Raw genomic sequence first — 17,591 nt, forward strand, 5'->3', positions numbered from 1 at the left:
ATGTTGAAACTTACATGTCACTATTGGTTAAGATACTTCGAACTGTTCTGGCCTCCAGTCCTCAATGTTGGCTATCCTTAGACTACCCTGACACGCTAAACCACGCCGTATACTCCCGCCTCTGAGTTAGCTGGAGGCTCTGTTCTCGAAGATGTGGGGTTGATTGGAAGTGGTATCAAAAGATACCGATGCCAGTGTTAAGAAGACTCCATTCCATCTGAAACCTTTCCATTCATTCAGTTCTGAGTCATCGTTGGTCTCTGTACAGCCATTCACCAGGCTTTCATTTGTTCTCCTTTTCACAGAAGTGTTTTCAAATGAACGACTTCTACAAGGCTGTTAGTATGGCTCAGTCAGAACTCTGAACACTGGATGATGATGAAGGTTCTGTCATTTAGTTACCCAGCCTCCCCCTCTGTCTAGGAGCAAGGCTTTCAGACAGAGCACAGTCAACCACAGAGAACAGCACGCTGTTTAACATCAAGCCTGCAAATTATATCTGAAGATGCGCTTTTAGCCATTTTCTACTGTTGCGTGGAAACAGAGCACTATGAGAACTGCAAAGATTCAGCCGAGAATCTCCTGTAGACTCTCACTTTTGACCCACACTTGTACACTCAAATAGTGTACCCTCAAATAGACACACTAGCCACTTGTACCCTCAAATAGACACACTAGCCACTTGTACACTCAAATAGACACACTAGCCACTTGTACACTCAAATAGACACACTAGCCACTTGTACCGTCAAATAGACATACTAACCACTTGTACCCTCAAATAGACACACTAGCCACTTGTACCCTCAAATAGACACACTAGCCACTTGTACCCTCAAATAGACACACTAGCCACTTGTACCCTCAAATAGACACACTAACCACTTGCTTGTACCCTCAAATAGACACACTAGCCACTTGTACCCTCAAATAGACACACTAGCCACTTGTACCCTCAAATAGACACACTAACCACTTGTACCCTCAAATAGACACACTAACCACTTGTACCCTCAAATAGACACACTAACCACTTGTACCCTCAAATAGACACTACCCACTTGTACCCTCAAATAGACACACTAACCACTTGTACCCTCAAATAGACACACTAACCACTTGTACCCTCAAATAGACACACTAGCCACTTGTACCCTCAAATAGACACACTAACCACTTGTACCCTCAAATAGACACACTAACCACTTGTACCCTCAAATAGACACACTAACCACTTGTACCCTCAAATAGACACACTAACCACTTGTACCCTCAAATAGACACACTAACCACTTGTACCCTCAAATAGACACACTAACCACTTGTACCCTCAAATAGACACACTAACCACTTGTACCCTCAAATAGACACACTAACCACTTGTACCCTCAAATAGACACACTAACCACTTGTACCCTCAAATAGACACACTAGCCACTTGTACCCTCAAATAGACACACTAGCCACGTGTACCCTCAAATAGGCACACTAGCCACTTGTACCCTCAAATAGACACACTAGCCACTTGTACCCTCAAATAGACACTAACCACTTGTACCCTCAAATAGACACACTAGCCACTTGTACCCTCAAATAGACACTAACCACTTGTACCCTCAAATAGACACACTAGCCACTTGTACCCTCAAATAGACACACTAACCACTTGTACCCTTCTTCCTTCTCATTATAGACGTCTTGTCTCAACATCTCCTGGTGTTGGCTAGAGTGGGTCAGTCTCTGGTCAAACTGTTTGGGTTCTTGTGTGACATCACATCATGAAAAAAAGCCATCGATACCAACCAGATGGACTGATAAGAACATATTAATGTCTAAATATTTGAGTGGTGATACCCAGCCTCCGTCTCACTGTCACGCCTCACTGTCACGTCTCTCCGTCTCACTGTCACGTCTCTCCGTCTCACTGTCACGTCTCTCCGTCTCACTGTCACGTCTCTCCGTCTCACTGTCACGTCTCTCCGTCTCAGTGTCACGTCTCTCCGTATCTCCGTCTCACTGTCACGTCTCTCCGTCTCACTGTCACGTCTCTCCGTCTCTCCGTCTCACTGTCACGTCTCTCCGTCTCACTGTCACGTCTCTCCGTATCTCCGTCTCACTGTCACGTCTCTCCGTATCTCCGTCTCACTGTCACGTCTCTCCGTCTCACTGTCACGTCTCTCCGTCTCACTGTCACGTCTCTCAGTCTCACTGTCACGTCTCTCCGTCTCACTGTCACGTCTCTCCGTCTCACTGTCACGTCTCTCCGTATCTCCGTCTCACTGTCACGTCTCTCCGTATCTCCGTCTCACTGTCACGTCTCTCCGTCTCACTGTCACGTCTCTCCGTCTCACTGTCACGTCTCTCCGTCTCACTGTCACGTCTCTCCGTCTCACTGTCAAGTCTCTCCGTGCTGGGCCCAGGCATGGTGTCATGTTGCTGGGGACTGCAGATTGAATACTCCCCTATAAGCTTCTATTGACTGGAGAGAGTAGTGGATTTTTGAATTATTATTTTATATTTATTTAACCTTTTATTTAACTAGGCAAGTCAGTTAAGAACAAATTCTTATTTACAATGACGAACTACACCAGACGACGCTGGGCCAATTGTGCGCCGCCCTATGGGACTCCCGATCACGACCCGTTGTGAGACAGCCTGGATTGCTGCTACTCACCCAGGGAAAGCCTACCCTCTTCCAAACACAGAGGTGGTTAGGGTTACAGCCTTTTACTGTCAACATATTATGAGTTTAGCTGTTAGCCTATACTGTGTAGGGGAATGTTTCCACTGTACTCCAGCTCTGTTTGGGTGAGGCAGGGACAGAGAGGGCAATTCCATGGTAACAGAATTACGCTGAGACTCAGATTTGACACTTTAAAATGAATACCAAACAAAAACCATTGATTTCAAAGTTTAACAAATCACAGAACTCTATGCACACTGACTATTTTTAACAATTTCTGCTGAACATTTGACAAAAACACATTTACAGGAAAAACTGTGCAGATACAAAGTTTGGTAATATAATAAAACTGACGGAGATTTGACCTTAATTCTGTTACCAAATGTTACAGTTTTTTCAAGTAAATGTTTTTTGTTTGATATTGTGTACATTGTTCAAAGTAGTCGTTGTACATAGAGTGTTATAGTTTGTTAAACTTTGAAATCAATGTTTTTTGTTTGGCATACATTTTAAAGTGAAACATCGGAGTCTCAGCGTAATTCCATTACTGTGGAATTACTCTGCTGTTACTGTAAAGTGTCACTCTCTAATCCAGTTGTGTTTCTGGGTGAGGCAGGGACAGAGAGAGCTGATACTCTTAATGTAAAGTGTCACTCTCTAATCCAGTTGTGTTTCTGGGTGAGGCAGGGACAGAGAGAGCTGATACTCTTACTGTAAAGTGTCACTCTCTAATCCAGTTGTGTTTCTGGGTGAGGCAGGGACAGAGAGAGCTGATACTCTTACTGTAAAGTGTCACTCTCTAATCCAGTTGTGTTTCTGGGTGAGGCAGGGACAGAGAGAGCTGATACTCTTACTGTAAAGTGTCACTCTCTAATCCAGTTGTGTTTCTGGGTGAGGCAGGGACAGAGAGAGCTGATACTCTTACTGTAAAGTGTCACTCTCTAATCCAGTTGTGTTTCTGGGTGAGGCAGGGACAGAGAGAGCTGATACTCTTACTGTAAAGTGTCACTCTCTAATCCAGTTGTGTTTCTGGGTGAGGCAGGGACAGAGAGAGCTGATACTCTTACTGTAAAGTGTCACTCTCTAATCCAGTTGTGTTTCTGGGTGAGGCAGGGACAGAGAGAGCTGATACTCTTACTGTAAAGTGTCACTCTCTAATCCAGTTGTGTTTCTGGGTGAGGCAGGGACAGAGAGAGCTGATACTCTTACTGTAAGGTCTGTTTAACTCTCGCATCGCCCTGCGTTCGTTTCCCACACCTGTAATCAACCTGTGTGTGTGTGCGTGTGTGTGTTTGTGGACAGGACAGGACAGACACTAAGATACTGTACAGCACACTGTGCTTAGTCCGTTGTGGATCTGCCTCTGGGGGTTGCTGTAACATCATTATCAGTGTGCTATATGCGTCCACTCCTCTCTACTGTGTTTCTATGTTGAGCCAGGTTTCTAGTGAGTCATTAAATGTCTCTAACAAATAGTCTTCTTGACAGTTTGAAGTCTAACTGACAGCGCAGGTTGACTAAATATAGAAATGGAGGGCATATAACAGTACTTGTCTAGATTCTCCTACTAGCCTGTCTCTAGAATGTGTTAACAAGGACAATGACAGAGCAAAGTAAACAAGGGTATTGCTACCTCATGTAACGGATGTGAAATGGCTAGCTAGTTAGCGGGTACGCGCTAGTAGCGTTTCAATAAGTTACGTCACTTGCTCCGAAACCTAGATGTAGTGTTGCCCCTTGCTCTGCAAGGGCCGCGGCTTTTGTTGTTGTTGACGTGTGCAGAGGGTCCCTGGTTCGCGCCCATGTCGGTGCAAGGGGACGGTTTAAAGTTATACTGTTACACTCACTCTCCAACCAAGGTGCATGAATAGAGGACCAGAGAAAGGAGAATGTGTAGCCACTCTTCGAGGAGTCAGGAGGACAATGGATGAAGACTTGAAAAATGCTTCTCATTGATCAAGGACAGAGTTCAGAAGGGGCTTCTGTTTTCTCAACACGTTACATAAAGGGTAGAATGGTTTCCATCGACTGCAAATAGATGATGACTTCAGGCTGAGATGCAGACTAGCATCATTCAGATTCAGAATTGACATGTCTGTCTCCTCTCTCTGACATACCAGTCTTATTACAGTGTCCTCTGTGTGGTCCATAGTGGTCTCCCTCTGTTATCCTGTCACTGAAGAGTCTAAATACATACTGATCCTCGTACTACTTGTTCTGTAGACCTCATCTGTCTGTCTGTCTCGATGTCTGTCTGTCTCGATGTCTGTCTGTCTCGATGTCTGTCTGTCTCGATGTCTGTCTGTCTCGATGTCTGTCTGTCTCGCTGTCTGTCTGTCTCGCTGTCTGTCTGTCTGTCTGTCTGTCTGTCTGTCTGTCTGTCTGTCTGTCTGTCTCGCTGTCTCGCTGTCTCGCTGTCTCGCTGTCTGTCTGTCTCGCTGTCTGTCTGGCTGTATGTCTCGCTGTCTGTCTGGCTGTATGTCTCGCTGTCTGTCTGTCGGTCTGTCTCTGTCTCTGTCTCTGTCTGTCTCGCTGTCTGTCTCGCTGTCTGTCTCGCTGTCTGTCTCGCTGTCTGTCTGTCTGTCTGTCTGTCTTCCCAGTTCCACTCTACGGCTCAATTATATCTATCTCTGTTAGTTTCCTGAAGCTCATGTTACTGTAGCCCAATCTCGCTCTCACTCTCACTCTCGCCCTCTCTCTCTCTCTCTCTCTTGCCCTCTCTCTCTCTCCCTCTCTCTCTCTCTCTCTTGCTCTTTCGCTCTCTCTCTCGCTTTCTAGGAGTGTCATCCCGCGTCCCAGAGATCATGGCGGCCGGAACGCACTCCCCCGGGGGCCCCAATGGGATCATCCGGAGCCAGTCCTTCGCCGGCTTCAGCACGCTGCAGGAGAGACGCTCGCGGTAAGGGAATAGTGAGATGGAAATTGGCCTGAAGGCTTTCTAGGCACAGATTTAGGATCAGTGTGTCGTACCCAAATTCTAACCTTAGCTCTTAGTGTAGAAATTGCAAAGCTGACCTTAGATCATTGCCTAAGAGTAACAAAAACAATTCTTAGACACAGAAGGCTGAATCCTTATCTGATACATGTGTGTGTATAGCATGGAAAGTAGGTTTAAATCATGTGTTGATGTCAACGGAGACATTTTCCCACGTTTCTGTTTGTCCTGAATGTGTCAGTCTGGACAATAGGAGGATATCACATACCTCTGCTTCAGTATCCAACATCTGTTGTGATTCATAGAGAGAGAGAGAGAGAGATATGGTGATAGAGAGAGATATGGTGATAGAGAGAGATATGGTGATAGAGAGAGAGAGACCAACCAAGGAGGGCCTACAGCAGCACCTAGATATTCTGCACAGATTCTGCCAGACCTGGGCCCTGACAGTAAATCTCAGTAAGACCAACATAAGGGTGTTCCAAAAAAGGTCCAGTCTTCAGGACCACAAATACTAATTCCATCTGGACACCGTTGCCCTAGAGCACACAAAAAACTATACATACCTTGGCCTAAACATCAACATCAGGTAACTTCCACAAAGCTGTGAACGATCTGAGAGACAAGGCAAGAAGGGCATTCTATGCCATCAAAAGGAACATAAATTCAACATACCAATTAGGATCTGGCTAAAAATACTTGAATCAGTTATAGAACCCACTGCCCTTTATGGTTGTGAGGTCTGGGTTCTGCTCACCAACCAAGATTTCACAAAATGGGACAAACACAAAATTGAGACTGCATGCAGAATTCTGCAAAAATATCCCCTGTGTACAACGTAGAACACCTAATAATGCATGCAGAGCAGAATTAGGCCGATACCCACTAATTATCAAAATACAGAAAAGAGCCGTAAAATCTACACCCACCTAAAAGGAAGCGATTCCCAAACCTTCCATGACAAAGCCATCACCTACAGAGAGATGAACCTGGAGAAGAGTCCCCTAAGCAAGCTTGTCCTGGGGCTCTGTTCACAAACACAAACACACCCCACAGAGCCGCAGGACAGCAGCACAATTAGATCCAAGCAAATCATTGGAAATTGGAAAGAATTAACAAAAAACAGAGCAAACTAGAATGCTATTTGGTCCTAAACAGACAGTACACAGTGGCAGAATACCTGACCACTGTGACTGACCCAAACTTAAGGAAAGCTTTGACTATGTACAGACTCAGTGAGCATAGCCTTGCTATTGAGAAAGGCCGCCGTAGGCAGACATGGCTCTCAAGAGAAGACAGGCTATGTGCACACTGCCCACAAAATGAGGTGGAAACTGAGATGCACTTCCTAACCTCCTGCCCAATGTATGACCATATTAGAGACACATATTTCCCTCAGATTACACAGATCCACAAAGAATTTGAAAACAAACCCAATTTTGATAAACTCCCATATCTACTGGGTGAAATTCCACAGTGTGCCATCACAGCAGCAAGATTTGTGACCTGTTGCCACAAGAAAAGGGCAACCAGTGAAGAACAAACACCATTGTAAATACAACGTATATTTATGTTGATTTATTTTCCCTTTTGTACTTTAACCATTTGTACATTGTTACAACACTGTATATATATAATATAACATTTGTAATGTCTTTATTGTTTTGAAACTTCTGTATGTGTAATGTTTACTGTTAATTTGTATTGTTTATTTCACTTTTGTATAATATCTACCTCACTTGCTTTGGCAATGTTAACAAATGTTTCCCATGCCAATAAAGCCCCTTGAATTGAATTGAATTGAATTGATATGGTGATAGAGAGAGAGATATGGTGATAGAGAGAGATATGGTGAGAGAGAGAGAGAGATATGGTGTGTGAGAGAGCGAGATATGGGGAGAGAGATATATATATATATATATATATATATATATGGTGATAGAGAGAGAGAGATATGGTGATAGAGAGAGAGATATGGTGATAGAGAGAGATATGGTGAGAGAGAGAGAGATATGGTGAGAGAGAGAGAGATATGGTGAGAGAGAGAGATATGGTGAGAGAGAGAGAGATGTGGTGATAGAGAGAGAGATGTGGTGATAGAGAGAGATGTGGTGAGAGAGAGAGAGATGGTGAGAGAGAGAGATATGGTGAGAGAGAGAGAGATATGGTGATAGAGAGAGAGATATGGTGATAGAGAGAGAGATATGGTGATAGAGAGAGAGATATGGTGATAGAGAGAGAGATATGGTGAGAGAGAGAGAGATATGGTGATAGAGAGAGAGATATGGTGATAGAGAGAGAGATATGGTGATAGAGAGAGAGATATGGTGATAGAGAGAGAGATATGGTGAGAGAGAGAGAGATATGGTGAGAGAGAGAGAGATATGGTGAGAGAGAGAGAGATATGGTGAGAGAGAGAGAGATATGGTGAAAGAGAGAGAGATATGGTGATAGAGAGAGAGAGATATATGATAGAGAGAGAGAGAGATAGAGAGAGAGATATAGAGAGAGAGAGATATGGTGATAGAGAGAGAGAGATATGGTGAGAGAGAGAGAGATATGGTGAGAGAGAGAGAGAGATATGGTGAGAGAGAGAGATATGGTGAGAGAGAGAGATATGGTGAGAGAGAGAGAGATGTGGCGATAGAGAGAGAGATGTGGTGATAGAGAGAGATATGGTGAGAGAGAGAGAGAGATTTTAAAGATACTTCCCTTTCTGACTGTGGATGTAGTAATTACTTTACATGAATGTTGTGTTTAGTGTTTAGCGACTGTCAGACGAGTGTCTCACATAGATAATGAGGGAGCTCAAGGGAATGGGGCATGGACATCAAAGTGTGTGTATGCACGGTGTCCTACTGAACGTAGCGTAGCTAGCTACGCTAGTGTGACCCCCAAGGCAGCACGGGGCTCTCATTTTGCACGTTGACCTAGATTTATGGAAGCTCTACATTACATGTTAGTCATTTAGCTTTTCCAGAGCGTCTTACGGTATTGGGTTCCAGGCATGCAGCAGTATGTGGTACGTTCTGACTTGTAGAGGAATCTGCTGTCACTGTGTCCCCATAATCCTGCTGTTTATAAGGAAGTAGCTACAGAGCCTTCAGAAAGTATTCATACCGCTTGACTTATTCCACATTCTGTTGTTACAGCCTGAATTCAACATGGATTATATAGATGTTTTAACTCACTCAACTACACACAATGCCCCATAATGACAAAGTGAAAATATGTTTTTAGAAATATTTGCACATTTATTGAAAATGAAATACTGAATTATCTAACGTATCTAATACTTAGTAGAACCACCTTTTGGTGGCGATTACAGCTGTGAGTCTTTTTGGGTGCTTTCCACAAAAATATAAACGTAACATGTAAAGTGTTGGTCCCATGTTTCATGAGCTAAAATTAAAGATCCCAGAAATGTTCCATACACACAAAATGCTTATTTTGTAAAAATTGTGTGCACACATTTGTTTACATCCCTGTTAGTGAGCATTTCTACTTTACCAAGATAATCCATCTGTCTGACAGGTGTGACATGTCAAGAAGCTGATTAAACAGCATGATCAGTACACAGGTGCACTTTGTGCTGGGGTCAATGAAAGTGACTCTAAAATGTGCAGTTTTGTCACACAAGACAATGCCACAGATGTCTAAAGTTTTTAGGGAGCGTGCAATTGGCATGCTCCATTTGGTAAATCCAACCACAACTCTATCCTCCTGATTCCTGCTTACAAGCTAAAATTAAAGCAGGATGCACCAGTGACTCGGTCTATATAAAGTGGTCAGATGAAGCAGATGCTAAACTACAGGACTGTTTTGCTATCACAGACTGGAACATGTTCCGGGATTCTTCCGATGGCATTGAGGAGTACACCACATCAGTCACTGGCTTTATCAAAAAGTGCATCGAGGACGTCGTCCCCACAGTGACTGTACGTACATATCCCAACCAGAAGCCATGGATTACAGGCAACATTCGCACTGAGCTAAAGGGTATAGCTGCCGCTTTCAAGGTGCGGGACTCTAACCCGGAAGCTTACAAGAAATCCTTGAAATCCTTCTATGCCCTGCGAAGGAACAACCAAACAGGCAAAGTGTCAATACAGGGCTAAGATCGAATCATACTACACTGGCTCCGACGCTCGTCTTATGTGTCAGGGCTTGCAAACTATTACAGACTACAAAGGGAAGCACAGCCGCGAGCTGCCCAGTGACACGAGCCTACCAGACGAGCTAAATCACTTCTATGCTCGCTTCGAGGCAAGCAACACTGAGGCATGAATGAGAGCGTCAGCTGTTCTGGACGACTGTGTGATTACGCTCTCCATAGCCGACGTGAGTAAGACCTTTAAACAGGTCAACATACACAAGGCTGCGGGGCCAGACGGATTACCAGGACGTGTGCTCCAGGCATGCGCTGACCAACTGGCAGGTGTCTTCACTGACATTTTCAACATGTCCCTGATTGAGTCTGTAATACCAACATGTTTCAAGCAGACCACCATAGTCCCTGTGCCCAAGAACACAACGCAACCTGCCTAAATGACTACAGACCCTCACGTCCGTAGCCATGAAGTTCTTTGAAAGGCTGGTAATGGCTCACATCAACACCATTATCCCAGAAACCTTAGACCCACTCCAATTTGCATACCGCCCCAGCAGATCCACAGATGACTCCACACTGCCCTTTCCCACCTGGACAAAAGGAACACCTATGTGAGAATGCTGTTCATTGACTACAGCTCAGAGTTCAACACCATAGTGCCCTCAAAGATCATCACTAAGCTAAGTGCCCTGGGACTAAACACCTCCCTCTGCAACTGGATCCTGGACTTCCTGACGGACCGCCACCAGGTGGTGAGGGCAGGTAGCAACACATCTGCCACATCTGCCACGCTGATCTTCAAGCTCTGTCAAGGTGGTTGTTGATCATTGCTAGACAGCCATTTTCAAATCTTGCCACATATTTTCAAGCCAATTTAAGTCGAAACTGTAACATCGTCACTCAGGAAAATTCGATGTCGCCTTGGTAAGCAACTCCAGTGTAGCTTTGGCCTTGTGTTTTAGGTTATTGTCCTGCTGAAAGGTGAATTTGTTCCCCAGTGTCTGTTGGAAAGCAGACTGAACCAGGTTTTCCTCTAGGATTTTGCCTGTGATTATAGCTGTATTCAGTTACATTTTATTGTACTTACCTCTTTTTCTCAACAATTTCATGATATCCAATTAGTAGTTTCAGTCTTGTCCCATCGCTGCAACTCCCGTATGGACTCGGGAGAGGTGAAGGTCGAGAGCCGTGCGTCCTCCGAAACACGACCCCGCCAAGCCGCACTATTTCTTGACACACTGCTCACTTAACTTGGAAGCCAGCCACACCACTATGTTGGCGGAAACACCATACAGCTGGCAACCGTGTCAGTGTGCATGCGCCCGGCCCGCCACAAGGAGTCGCTAGAGCGCAATGGGACAAGGAAATCCCGGCCGGCCAAACCCTCCCCTGACCCGGATGATGCTGAGCCAATTGTGCGCCGCTTCATAGGTCTCCCGGTCACGGCTGGCTGTAACACAGCCTGGGATCGAACCCTGGTCTGTAGTGACTCCTCTAGCACTGCGATCCAGTGCCTTAGACTGCTGTGCCACTCAAGAGGCCCTATTCCGTTTATTTTTATACTAAAAAACTCCCTAGCCAATGACAAGCATTCCAAAAACATGATGCAGCCACCGCCATGCTTGAAAATATGAAGAGTGGTACTCGGTGATATGTTGTGTTGGATTTGCCCCAAACATAACACTTTGTATTCCGGACAAAAAGTGATTTTCTTTGCAAATGTTTTTGCAGTATTACTTTAGTGCCTTGTTTCAAACAGGTTGCATATTTTAGAATACTTTAATTCTTCCTTCTTTTCACTCTGTCATTTAGGTTAGTATTGTGGAGTAACTACAATGTGGTTGATCCATCCTCAGTTTTCTCACATCGCAACCTTTAAACACTGTAACTGTTATAAAATCACCATTGGCTTCATGGCGAAATCCCTGAGCAGTTTTCTTCCTCTCCGGCCACTGAGTTAGGAAGGATGCCTGTATCTTTGTAGTGACTGGGTGTATTGACACACCATCCAAAGTGTAATTAATAACTTCACCATGCTCAAAGGGATATTCGATATCTGCTTTTTTTTTACCAGTAGGTGCCCTTCTTTGCGAGGCATTGGAAAACCTCCCTGGACTTTGTGGTTGAATCTATGCTTGAAATTCACTACTCGATTGAGGGACCTTGCAGATAATTGTATGTGTTGGGTACAGAGATGGAGTAGTCATTCAAAAATCATGTCAACCACTATTATTGAACACAGAAAAAGTCCATCCAACGTATTATGCAATTTGTTTAAACACATTTTTGCTCCTGAACTTATCTAAGCTTGGCATAACAAAGGAGTTGAATACTTATTGACTCAAGACATTTCAACTTAATTTTTTTTTTATTCATAAAAAATATATAAATCTACAAACAAAATTCCACTTTGACATTATGGGTTGCTGTGTATAGATCAGTGACACAATCTCAATTTAATCAAGTTTTTACTCAGGCTGTAACACAACAAAATGTGTAAAAAGTCAAGGGGTGGGAATCCTTCCTGAAGTCACTGTATTTCTAATTATACAGATACCACTGCTGTGTTCCTGTAATCTACACTACACACCATCACACACTAGTTGTTAAAGTTACTTCATTATATACAATTAGTAGCGAAACACAGAGGTAGAGATGCACTTGCATTGGAAACCTAGTATATAAAAATATGAACCTGTCTCATGATTTGTTCATAATCTTAGAGATTTAAGAGTCAATCATGAGGACCTCATTCATTCAAAGCAGTTCCATCACTGTAGGGTAGATAATAGTATAGAGAGTATGTGAATGTCACACATCGCCACTAGAGCAGTTAGTAGACTTCTGAAGTAGACTAAGCCCTGACCCCAGTACAGTGCATCTATAAGTCTATGCTAGCTAAAGCCCCGCCTTATCTCAGCTCACTGGTCACCATAGCAACACCCACCCGTAGAACGCGCTCCAGCAGGTATATTTCACGGGTCACCCCCAAAGCCAACACTTCCTTTGGCCGCCTTTCCTTACAGTTCTCTGCTGCCAATGACTGGAACGAATTGCAAAAATCACTGAAGCTGGAGTCTTATATCTCCCTCTCTAACTTTAAGCCTCAGCTGTCAGAGCAGCTTACTGATCACTGTACCTGTACAGAGCCAGTCTGTAAATAGCACACCCAACTACCTTATCCCCATAGTGTTACTTATCCTCGTGCTCTTTTGCACCCCAGTATCTCTACTTACACATTATCACTCCAGTGTTAATGCTAAATTGTAATTATTTTGCCTCCATGGCCTATTTATTGCCTTACCTCCCTACTCTTCTACATTTGCACACAGATTTTTCTATTGTGTTATTGACTGTACATTTGTTTGTGTTACTCTGTGTTGTTGTTTTTGTCGCACTGCTTTGCTTTATCTTGGCCAGGTCGCAGTTGTAAATGAGAACGTATTCTCAACTGGCCTACCTGGTTAAATAAAGGTGAAATAAAATAAAAAATAAAAAAAAAGTTCCTATCCCTCCGCCTACTATACTGGGGCCAGGTTGCCGTGAGGGCTGTCGCTAGGCGATTGGGCTGTCGCTAGGCGACGTGTGTGTGTGTGATTTTTCTGTATCCTGTTATGAAAAGACAACTGCATGACTCATACGGAGTGAGTAGTCAAAATGGCTGTATTGACTTCAAAAATACCTCCTTTGTGACTATTTATTTTGTTGAGGACCCAAAGAAAACCGTCCAATCTTTGTTTCTGTGCGTGTGTCCAGGTGTAACTCGTTCATGGGGAACTCTGCGGTGCAGAAGAAGCCCACGTCCAAGAAGCCCCATCTGTCAGGGCACAAGGCCAGCAGCGGCTCCCGGGAGCCCAAGCCCGAGAGGGTGGAGGAGGTGTATGGGGCCCTAAAACAAGGCTTGGAGTAAGCACACACACACACACAGAAAAAATAAATACATTTACATATTGGGATATTATTTTTGCCGATATATCGTATCATTTTAACAATATCACAATATTATTTTTCATTAGTTGGCTGTACCTGCACCAAAACTCCAGTATTTTTCCTTCATAGCTTGTTCTCCATCTTTTTAAATAGGGAGACAATTTGTTTTCAGCACTTTTATTTCCATGGCTCTCTCTTGTCCCTCTGCAGCAGACATATAGTATGGTGAGCAATATGTTTGGAACATCGAAACGCAATAAAATCCCAGAATCGAGTCACAATACATATAGAATCGGGAGAATAGTGAGAATTGCAATGCATATTGTATTTGGGGGACTGAGTGGCACAGCGGTCTAAGGCACTGCATCGCAGTGCTAGAGGCGTCACTACAGACCCGGATTCGATCCAGGGCTGTATCACAACCGGCCGTGATCGGGAGTCCCATTGGGCAGCGCACAATTGTCCCAGCGTCGTCTGGGTCAGGGGAGGGTTTGGCTGAGGTAGGCCGTCATTGCAAATATGAATTTGTTCTTCACTAACTTGTCTAGTTAAAATAAGGTTATAAAAAAATTGTCACCTAAGTATAGTGATGACATCGTATCGTGAGTTTCCTGGCAATTCCCAGCCCTAACACACACACACACACATACCACTGACACCCCTATTTCTCCTCTCCCTCTTTTCAAATCAAATAATTTTATTTGTGACAGGTGTAGACCTTACTGTGAAATGCTTACTTACAAGCCCTCCACCAAAAATGCAGTTTTATGAAAATATTTACTAAAAATTTAAAAATAACACAATAAAATAACAATAACGAGGCTATATACAGAGGTACAGGTGAGTTAAGGTACTTGAGATAATATGTACATGTAGGTAGGGGTAGTGACTATGCATAGATAAACAGAGAGTAGCAGCAGCGTAAGAAAGTAGTCCGGGTAGCCATTTGATGAACTGTTCAGCAGTTAGAAGCTGTTGCTAATACACACATTCTCTTTCCCTCCCCCTCTCATCACTCAAACATTCTGCCTCGCCTCTCACATAGTTTCCATCCCTTGGGCACACACACACACACCACACACACACACACACACACACACACACACACACACACACACACACACACACACACACACACACAGATGGCCCATATGATAACATTGGTGACATGTCTGTATTGACAGCTGTATAGTAAGTTATGGCCCCTCCCTCCCTCCTCTCCCTTTCTCCCTCCCTTGCCCCTCTCTCCTCTCCCTACCTCCTCCTCTCCCTTCCTCTTCTTCTCCTTCCTTCCTTCCTCCTCTTCTCCTCCCTCCTCTCCCTTCCTCCTCCCTTTTCTTTTGTCTCTCTCCCTCTCTTCCCCTCTCCCCTCGTTTCCCCTCTCCCTTTCTCCATTTTCATTCCCTCTTGTCACCTCTCTCTCCTTCCCCCTCCCGTATCTCCCTCCTCCCCCCCCCCCCCCTCCATCCCTCTCTCCCCTTCTCTCCCTCAGTGAGTATCTGGAGGTGCACCAGACAGGGCTGGACAAACTCACCTCTCTGATGAAGGATATGAAGAGGAACTCCAGACTGGTGAGACAGGATGTGAGACAGGATGTGAGACAGGATGTCATCAACAACACTAACTGTAGTATATGTCCAATCCTAAATACATCCTAGACCCTACACCCTATACCAGGGATCATCATCTAGATTCAGCCATGGGCTGTTTTTTTTTCTTGAGAAGATGGTCAGGGGGCCGGAACGTAATTACAAGTCATTTGTAGACTGCAAATTGACCGCATAAAGCCCAGACAGATATAATATTTGACTAAAACATAATAGACCTTGCTTATATCACACCTCTCTGTTATGCGTGGGAATACTTTGGGACAGATTTCCAAAATGTAAATAACTTGGAGCTGATTTGCTGGGGTTTTAACAATCTTTTATGTCCAACAGTGAAAAACGAAATACAAATAAAACAACTTTTGTTTTGGGGGGGGGGGGGGGGGGGGGCTCAGAACTTGGGGACCAAATAAAATGACCCGCGGGCCGCCAGTTGGGGAACCGCCCTATACACTTCTATGTAGAGTAGTGGTTCTCAACCCAGTCCTCAGGGACCTACCTGTCGTTTCACATGTCGGATCTATCCAACCGCTAGCACATCTGATTAAGCTAGTCTACTATTCATCAAGCCCTTGACTAGTCTACTATTCACCAAGCCCTTGACTAGTCTACTATTCATCAAGCCCTTGACTAGTCTACTATTCATCAAGCCCTTGACTAGTTTACTATTCATCAAGCCCTTGACTAGCCTACTATTCATCAAGCCCTTGACTAGTCTACTATTCATCAAGCCCTTGACTAGTCTACTATTCATCAAGCCCTTGACTAGTCTACTATTCATCAAGCCCTTGACTAGTCTACTATTCATCAAGCCCTTGACTAGTCTACATTCATCAAGCCCTTGACTAGTCTACTATTCATCAAGCCCTTGACTAGTCTACTATTCATCAAGCCCTTGACTAGTCTACTATTCATCAAGCCCTTGACTAGTCTACATTCATCAAGCCCTTGACTAGTCTACTATTCATCAAGCCCTTGACTAGTCTACTATTCATCAAGCCCTTGACTAGTCTACTATTCATCAAGCCCTTGACTAGTCTACTATTCATCAAGCCCTTGACTAGCCTACTATTCATCAAGCCCTTGACTGGCCTACTATTCATCAAGCCCTTGACTGGTCTACTATTCATCAAGCCCTTGACTGGTCTACTATTCATCAAGCCCTTGACTGGTCTACTATTCATCAAGCCCTTGACTAGCCTACTATTCATCAAGCCCTTGACTGGCCTACTATTCATCAAACCCTTGACTAGCCTACTATTCATCAAGCCCTTGACTAGTCTACTATTCATCAAGCCCTTGACTAGTCTACTATTCATCAAGCCCTTGATTGGCCTACTATTCATCAAACCCTTGACTAGCCTACTATTCATCAAGCCCTTGACTGGTCTACTATTCATCAAGCCCTTGACTGGTCTACTATTCATCAAGCCCTTGACTGGTCTACTATTCATCAAGCCCTTGACTGGTCTACTATTCATCAAGCCCTTGATTGGCCTACTATTCATCAAACCCTTGACTAGCCTACTATTCATCAAGCCCTTGACTAGTCTACTATTCATCAAGCCCTTGACTAGTCTACTATTCATCAAGCCCTTGATGATATGAATCAGATGTGCTAGTGTTGGGATCCGATATGGGAAACGGTAGTCCCGGAGGCCTAGGTTGATTAACACTGCTAGTGTTGGGATTCGATATGGGAAACGGTAGTCCCGGAGGACTGGGTTGATTAACACTGCTAGTGTTGGGATCCGATATGGGAAACGGTAGTCCCGGAAGCCTGGGTTGATTAACACTGCTAGTGTTGGGATTCGATATGGGAAACGGTAGTCCCAGAGGCCTGGGATGATTAACACTGCTAGTGTTGGGATCCGATATGGGAAACGGTAGTCCCAGAGGCCTGGGTTGATTAACACAGCTAGTGTTGGGATCCTCATGTCTCCTCATTCTAATTAGTCTGATGATAATGTTATTAACGATAATGGTGTTAATGATAATGGTGTTAATGATAATGGTGTTGTTTCATCACTGTGACATTTCACATAAGATGCCTCTCACCTGGGTTCTGAAGCTGGTAGCTACTACGCTAGTCAGAGAACAAACACATTTCAGCTCTTCTAACTGAAGACAGCGTCTCCATGAGAGGAGGCTGTTTTAATAGAAATCATATTCCTTTTGATGTCAGACAACCGCAATATGATTTGCGTTTAATGGTGTAGACGTGAGCTGTGCCTCCATATGCTGTGCAGTAACTAACAACTGTGTGTGTGTGTGTGTGTGTGTGTGTGTGTGTGTGTGTGTGTGTGTGTGTGTGTGTGTGTGTGT

The 17,591-nt window shown here is 44.2% G+C and overlaps 1 protein-coding gene across 4 annotated transcripts in view; it reads left to right on the plus strand.

Annotated features, from left to right (window-relative positions):
- The window catches only part of LOC139558728 (rho family-interacting cell polarization regulator 2-like), a 111,679-nt gene that overhangs the window by 57,506 nt on the left and 36,582 nt on the right, over positions 1–17,591 (plus strand). For all 4 annotated transcript variants that reach the window (XM_071374102.1, XM_071374105.1, XM_071374104.1 and 1 more), the window contains exons 2-4: positions 5,462–5,582; positions 13,486–13,635; positions 15,152–15,230. In XM_071374102.1, coding sequence (XP_071230203.1) covers positions 5,462–5,582; positions 13,486–13,635; positions 15,152–15,230 — 350 coding nt within the window. The remainder of the gene's footprint in view (positions 1–5,461; positions 5,583–13,485; positions 13,636–15,151; positions 15,231–17,591) is intronic.

Source organism: Salvelinus alpinus, chromosome 29 (genome assembly GCF_045679555.1).
Source record: "Salvelinus alpinus chromosome 29, SLU_Salpinus.1, whole genome shotgun sequence".
Taxonomy (NCBI): Eukaryota; Metazoa; Chordata; class Actinopteri; order Salmoniformes; family Salmonidae; genus Salvelinus; species Salvelinus alpinus.